General features: G+C 35.2%; 1 protein-coding gene across 2 annotated transcripts; it reads left to right on the forward strand.

Moving 5' to 3' along the window:
- The first annotated feature begins 1,610 nt into the window (after positions 1 to 1,610).
- Positions 1,611 to 7,694, forward strand: LOC147537930 (large ribosomal subunit protein eL20z-like). 2 transcript variants are annotated; one of them, XM_086641976.1, is made up of 4 exons: positions 1,611 to 1,869; positions 5,026 to 5,092; positions 6,427 to 6,541; positions 7,316 to 7,694. In XM_086641976.1, exons 1-4 carry the CDS (start codon positions 1,662 to 1,664, stop codon positions 7,361 to 7,363), a joined length of 438 nt encoding a protein of 145 aa, XP_086498102.1. In that variant the 5' UTR covers positions 1,611 to 1,661; the 3' UTR covers positions 7,364 to 7,694. The 2 variants fall into 2 exon arrangements, with proteins under 2 accessions (XP_086498102.1, XP_086498101.1); XM_086641975.1 differs by having other exon boundaries at positions 1,612 to 1,869; positions 5,017 to 5,092.
- The last annotated feature ends 221 nt before the right edge of the window (positions 7,695 to 7,915 follow it).

Below are 7,915 nucleotides of genomic sequence, written 5' to 3' on the forward strand. Positions count from 1 at the left end.
TGTAAATTTTTTTATTTACTGGACACTTTTGTACTGGGAATTATCTTGTGTACGGGGAATTATTTTATTATGTACTAGCTATTTGGTTATTTACTAGACACTTTTGTACCGGGAATTTACTTGTGTACCGGGAATTTGCTTGTGTACCGGGAATTATTTTATGTACTGGCCATTTGGTTAGGTACTAGACAATTTTGTATTGGGGGTTTTCTTGTGTACCGGGAGTTGTTTTATGTACTAGCCTTTTGGTTATGTACGAGACACTTTTGTATAGGAAATTTTCTTGTGTGCCGGGAATTGTTTCATGTACCAGTCATTTGATTATGTACTAGACACTTTTTGTACTGGGAATTTTCTTGTGTACCGGGAATTGTTTTATGTACTTGTCATTTGGTTATGTACCGGGAAGTAGCTCTAAATCTGATTTCTTCACTATTACATGTTTATCAAATCTTCATTCTTCACTATAAGCTCTGTTTCTAAACCTAAATTTGAAATTTCTCCAAAATCCATGAATCTCTGTTCAAGAAAAAGATTTCACGTTGCAACCTTCACAAAATAAGGAAAAAGATAGAAATATAAGACGAAGGAAACTAAAAAATGTACACTAAACTTCCACATAACAAGGGAACGTGGGAACTGATCGGGAACGATAAAATGTAGTGGGAACTGAGGAATGTACATTACATTTCCTCATAAACTTGGTAATGAATCTCCTCTAAAACTAACATTTATCATCATCATCTTCAACAAAAAAAACAACTTTGTACGTAAAAAACATTCTCAATATCATAATCAAATGTATCAGAAAATTTCATTTACATATATGAAACAATTTTGATTCACACATGTAAAGAATTTCAATCATACAAATCAATTAATAAGAATGAAATTAGGGTCTTGAATTTAGATCCAAACCTCTTTGATCTAAAACCTCTTTGGTCTTCACCCAAAAGAAAAATACCAGATCTAAACTTGGTAATGAATCTTCTCTACAACTAATGAAACCCTCTCCAAGATCATAATCTAAATTGGTTGGTGATCAATCTTTATAAAAAATGAAACGAATCTCTCTTCAATAGAAGCTCTGTTTCTGAATCCAAATCTGATATTTCTTCAAAACCCATGAATCTATGTTGAATAAAAAAGTTTTCTTCCCCATTAAACTTTCACTAAATCATCATTCTTCACCATATTCACTATATCAAAAATCATTGTTAAAAAAAAAATGTTGGTACCAAAGAGATAAAGAGGAAGATTTCAACTAAAAATTTAGAGAGAGAAAGTAAGATTTCTGCAAAAAAAAAATTACAGAGAGAGAAATAAGAAATTGATAAAAATGGTGATGAAAATATAGTAAGAAATATAGGAAATGAAATTTAAAGTAAGAAAGAAAATCTCTTCATAGATTTCTTTCCAGAAGAAAAAGAAAGGAAAGATCTATTATGTACGGCACAAGGGTATTCCAGGAAGGAAAAAAGAAAAAGGAAAAGGAAAGTTGTCACTGACCGTCCTTTTCTGGCTTTAGGACCTGCGGCTAATTGACACGCTGCAGTGGAGCTGGGTCTTATTGGGAGGGCTTTTTTTGGTCCTCACCCTCAAAATTTTTTTTGTTGAAACACATAACACCTTTGTTGACATTCTTTTTCCCAAATTCAACGATGGCAGGGGAAGATCAAGGAAAAAGCAGAGGGCTACTCCATCCCGATCACCAAGGCGAGACTCATTACGGTACTTTCGACGGAGGAGCAATTCTTCCTCCGAGATATCCTCAGCCTTCGATCGGTTTTCCTCAGCCCGTCCCACCTCCAGGAGTCACGGGAGCTTCTTCTGCTCCTGACTACACGCATGGCTACCAAGCTGTTCCCGGTAAGCACAGCACTCATCGCTCTTCATCTCTCTTCTACTAGTGAACTTCAATTTTGATTTCTTCTTTTATGAACCTTTAATTTAATTTTGACTTTTGGTTGTTTTGTTTATCTATTTTCATCTGCTCACACAATATTATTATTTTTCTGGTGGTACGATTATCCTCCTAGATGTATTCAGTCGAGTGCTATGTGTTTTTTTTGGTATCTATTGATTTTACAACTTCCACCGGTTTTTGTGGTACCAAGATCACCAACGTCCTAATAAGAGCATCTCCGTTGTATAGTTATTTGCAAAACTAAAAAGAAATCTCTATTTGTCTTACTTGTCAAGTTCCAATTAAGATTCTCACACTTAGGTGGCGAAAATAGGATCCTCAATTCCTTTGTGTCTTCAATGCAAAAGTCTAAACTTGTTTTTTTTACTTATGTTGTATAGTTATTTTTGTAAAGAAATAATTAGTTATTCTAAAAATTTAGAAGACTTGATTTCTATTGGTTGAAATTCAAATATTGATGACTTAGACAATTAGAGATATCTCAAGAGGACACTCTATTTCTAGAGTGTCGTCTTCTTGAAATATCTCTATTCCACCCTCGACACGTCATCTTTGAGATCCTAGTTGAGGTTTGCATTGGAGAGAACTTTTAAGAAAAAAATCTAAAAATCTTAGGTGGCACTAAGAGTTTCTAAGATTGAGTTTTGCATTGGAGATGCTCTAAGGTGTTTTTTTTAGTGTCTGCATCTGATTCCCCGAGTCCGATGTGTTTGAATCTGAGTCACTTGGCTGTCTTTTGGTCAGGGCTCCATAGTCATTTAAGGCAATTTCAGACCATGGGCTCTTAATTCTAAGGTAACATTTTGAATCAAAACCAGCCTAAGTCAGCATCCACTGGAGGCAGATGCACAAGTTAGATAAAAAAATCCAAAATCTGTCTTGAATCAATTTAGGACTCGAGTCATTAATCAGATCTGAAATTAAATAAGGAACAACGGCCACCCTTTGTTGTTTGATGCGTGAAGTGATGCGATGAGGCTGCTGCATCGCCTATGCACGCCTTAGCGATCGCCTCAATCCGTGCTAGCAGTTTGAAGATGATTTTAGGGAGATGAAGAGTGCAGAAGAAGGTGAAAGAGAAAAGAAGACGAGGAGAAAACCATAGTGATTTGAATAACAACTGTTGGTATGTATCATGAGGATGATGTGTCTTTAATGAGTTAAAAACGGTATTTCAAAAAAAAAAATATTCCTCCTCTACATGTGATTTTCATCAAACTCCCCCAAAAAACGGACCGAGCTATTCTGTTACATTAGATCTTGTCGTCCCTTCCTAAAAGGGTGTACTATCCTATTTTTAAAATTCAGTATGAGAAATGTGGACAATCTTCCCTACCTGCACTATTAAGTTTGAAACATGGCAAAGGGTGGGCCACCTATCCTCTTTTCCAGCTGGTTGACAATCCTCCTTACCTGCATTATTAAGTTGTTGGAGGTTATACAATTACCTAGAGGATTACTTTAGAGGATTACTAAGAGGATGACATGCTGATTCACTTTCCCTAAAGGACAAAGTTTTTTCAAAGCTTGACGATGATCGCATTGTTCTTTTACCCGGAAGAGCCAGCATGTCATCCTCTAAAGTAAGAAATTCTAAGTAATTGTAGCATTTCCCTAAGTTGACTGTAAACATGGCAAAGGGTGGGCCACTTCCTCCATTCCAGCTTGTTACCTTTTCAACTTCTTTAATTAAAAAAAGAAACCATAAAGGCTCATATTCCTCAACAACAACCCTAAAGGTTCATTTTCTTCAGAGTTTCTTTTTTCGCACCGGCTCGGCTCAAATCGCCTGTAGTTTTTCTGGGCCAGGTGAGCTCCTTTCTGACCTCGTGCCTTGGTTTGCTTTTCGCAACATAGGTGCCACATCAGAATGTCTCTGTAATTCTATTTGAGTGTTAGATAATTCCCTATCGTGTAAATTGTAATTAATGATCCTAATCTCTTTCTTTGCGCCTGATCTTAATGAAAGTAATACCTCCTTAGAGAATCTTTATTTTAATGTACATTAAAGATAGATTATTGATTTAAGAAATATATATAACTTACAGAGATTAGTTACCTTGAAGTAACTTCATTGATTGAGGACTATATCTGTCTTCTCCTGAACTAACATTGCATAACAAGTGCTGATTCTTATACGTGTTGATACAAAGTACCTCTTGTACTTCTCATCGCTACTTAAGGATGGAGGTGTGGGTAAGAGAGGATCTACTATATGAAGTAACATTACGTACTAAAGATTGTTTTGACTTATTTTCTGGATGCTTGCTTATTTAGAAAAAAAATGGTGAAAATTTTAATCAAGAATTATACTTTCAAGCTAGGTAGTTGAGCTAGGACATGGTCATACTGGAACGAGTCAATCTGAGTCTCTATCGAGTTACTCAGAAAAGCTATGTAGTCTCTCTCGGCCGAGAATCCGAGATGGCTAAGAATCTCGTGTCTTGGCTTGGTTTCGGACCTCTCCCGAGACAAGACTCAACCGAAACACCGAGTTAGGGTTTGGCTGAGTTTATCGTCTACCTCAGCCAATCCAGCCCGAGACTTATCTGACTTGACTTGGCCTTACAACAACTTTAAATTTTTTCGACTTTTTTATTAGAAACTTTAAATCTTAATTGCATACTAACTATTTATTACCTTCTTAATTAATTATATTGCCAATAACCTAAGATAACTAGCAATAATATAATATAGATATTTTAGGTCTTTTGCCATGTGGAAACTTTGAATGTTCTAGTAGATTAAAAATATAAAAGGTTTATAAAGTTAGAAAAAGTAGTATAATAAGATTAAATTAAGAACTAAGAAGAAGTGAGGACCCCAAAAAGATTCAAAGTTTAAAGTAGAAGAAGAAGGTGATTACCAAAATCAGACTAAAGATAAAATCAAGGTTATATTCTAGGTCTTGGTGAACGAGAATTTGTACCTTCTGTTTCGGCCGATTCTCGGCCTGACTCGGTCTCGGTATGGCATTCGGCCAGACCAAGACCAATTACATAGCTGAAAAGGTTCTTTTAGTAAATTTAGTTTCCCTTTATTTTTGTATTTCACCATTCATTTTCGTGTATTTAGTAATGGTGGTTAAGGTCATGCAGTGGCTGAAGGAATACCTGTACACGAACATCGCCTTAAATGTTGTGGTTGCGGTGTTGGGTGGTTTCTGTAAGTTCACTTGGCTCCTACTTCGGATTTATATATTTAAATCTTACATGTTTTGACTTTTGCCATGTAAGAATTTTATCTTGCAGCAGTGGTTGTACTTGTACTACTTGATTCTATATATGTATTCTTCCTTATTAGTTATTACTTAACTCAAACTACTTGATCTTTTACGTTACCTTAACTTCAAGAGATCGACAAGTCACTTTCGGATAGAGTTTGCTTAATATTGTATCATTGCAGGGCCGCAACAAACATTTGGAATGCCCCAAGTGGAGTTAAAAACTAGGGCCGCATTTCATGTATGTTAGAAAACAATAGATATATTTCCCTATAGTACTTAGGGGAGGATTTCGACCCTTACCTCTTGCAGATGATATAAACTCTTAACCACTAAGTTACAACTTAAATTATGTTCATCCACTAAGTTACATTCTCTCATTTTCTAATTAATTCAAACTTTTCAAAAAAAAAAGCGGGGTGGGTTTTGTGCTCGACATAAGGGATATTATGTCATTGGAATAGGAACACTATAGAATTCGAATGTGTCTTATCAGGATTTTATCTTTAATTGGGATACCATTCTCTTATAACATAGAGGGCAGCTACTTGATATGCTTTTGTAACACTGCCCTCAGGTTTTAATTTTTCAATATATTCATTCAAATTTTCAAAAAAAAAACAACTTAAATTATATTACAGATTTGGTTAGAATATAAACATAATTTCGGAAGTGACACACAAAAATCAAAACATGAGGCCCTTGATTGTCTTGGGGGCCAAGCGTCTGTTTTGGCTGCTTTGGGCGGCCCATGCCTTATTGCCTGGAATAAGTGATCAAAGATTAATGTAAAATATTTCTCATAGGTTTGTTTTTGTTAAAATGTACTTCATAGTTGATCAAAGTTGGAGAGTTGTTACTGTATTTCGAACATGTATCCACAAAGATCTTGCTTTAGCTACTATTAGTGGATGGTTTCGTTTAGAAGAGAAACAGGTTAGGTAGTAGTAAACTAGGAAATGAGGCGTGGAACATTGTTGATGTAATAAAGCTGGACTTCGATTGGTTCAAAGGAGAGTTGTATCTTATCCGAGCAATATACGCCCTTATGGAAGAATAGGTGTCGAAGCTTCCAATCTAGCATTAGTATATGTATTGTGGGGTTGTCTCTTGACATGTAGAAGTGTTACTGCTATTAATATTTATTGATTGCTTTGTTAGTAATTATTGTGATAGAGAACTGTTTTCTGTTTTTCTTTCTTTTGTCATTTTTAGAAAGTGAAAAATCTGTGCAGATTTTTCTGTAGTAACATATTACAAGTTTTCATTTAACCAGGTTCATAATTGGCTTCTTTCTTGCTGCCATTCCATGGTATTTTGGAGCTTTCATACTACTTTGTGTCAGAGTTGAATACAGAGAGAAACCAGGCTTAATTGCATGTACTATTGCTGTAAGTATTTTTTTTCCGCCATTTTATGGGTTTGCTGAAAGTACATGGAGTCTGAGTTTCTTATTTTAAGCACCATTATGGCCTATGTGTGATGCATCTGCTTATTTTCCTTCGAGTTTATATCTATGATCATTTTGATGCTCTATTTGGTTATAGCAATCTGAAAAGATTGAGATGTGAGTTAAAGAAGGTAGTGTCGATTAGAATTATATGTATATGACACAGATCTCTCATATACCTAAGTCGTATGTTAAATTTGCGTAATTTCATAAAGAAAACCTTGCACAACAAATTATTAGAAAAGTTTTATGCTAAAATTTGTACCATTGATTTGATGGTCCGGTTGATTTCTATAAAATGATGTGCCCATGAATTCCATACGAGTTGTTATTTTTCGTTGATTTCTGATGTTATTCTTTGCATCACTTATCTCACCCTGTCTCAGATACTGTCTGATATCTAATTTCCTTTAGAGCTACATACAGTAAATCAATTGGTGCCTAAAATATAATTTGAGTGTTGATGAGCAGCTTACTGATGCATCAAGCCCTACCTTGTTGGTGTTATGCCCGCATGTCATAGCCTGTAGATTTACTTGGCGTTTATTTCGTAAAAACTGTTTAAATAATTTGACTGTTCTTTTTTAACACCTGTCCCTTTTCTAGCACTTGATTTTGTTCTCTTTTTTCTGTTTTCTTTTTTTGTTGAGAAACTTGATTTTGTTCTCTTGAAAAATCACAAACTCATTTTTCATGCCTATTATTTTGTTCACAGGCTATTCTTGCTGCAGTAGCTGTCATTCTTGGTGTCACTAATCGTTGATGACGTGGTGTGTGCTTTTATGGAGTCCGAACGTACTTGTATATGTATGTGCACTTATAATACATGTGTCCATATATATTTTGCATGTGATGTGCGTGTCTATGTGTGTACCAAATAATGTTGTGGTCTTATTTATTTGAGGTGATAGTGAGGTTGAGTGCTGGACAATGTATGGGAGATATGAACAGGTGCACAATAGCTGAGAGACAAGAGCTAAGCAGCCCAGGAGTTAAAATGAAATATCTCTTCTCCTTCGTATCCACAACTATTGATGTTTGTATATTAGTTGAACAATTAATTGTATACCGAGTGAACTCTATTTTCAACAACATTTCTGATGCCTTTTCAATCTTCTATTAGGTATCTAATAAATTTTAATCGATTCTGATCAGACTCAGGCAAAAAAGAACTAACTCAGCTCCCAGCCTCCCATTGATACTGTGAATTATAACACAAGTAGTACTTTCTTTAGTTTGTGGTTTGGTTTGGAAGGAAAGAATTAGCCTAAACATTTACTTTCTCTGCCAGGTAAAAGAGATGGGAAACTCAAAT

This window comes from Eschscholzia californica, unplaced genomic scaffold (assembly GCF_041429995.1).
Source record: "Eschscholzia californica isolate CP2 unplaced genomic scaffold, dmEscCali1.0.p SCAF_5, whole genome shotgun sequence".
In the NCBI taxonomy this organism is placed as follows: Eukaryota; Viridiplantae; Streptophyta; class Magnoliopsida; order Ranunculales; family Papaveraceae; genus Eschscholzia; species Eschscholzia californica.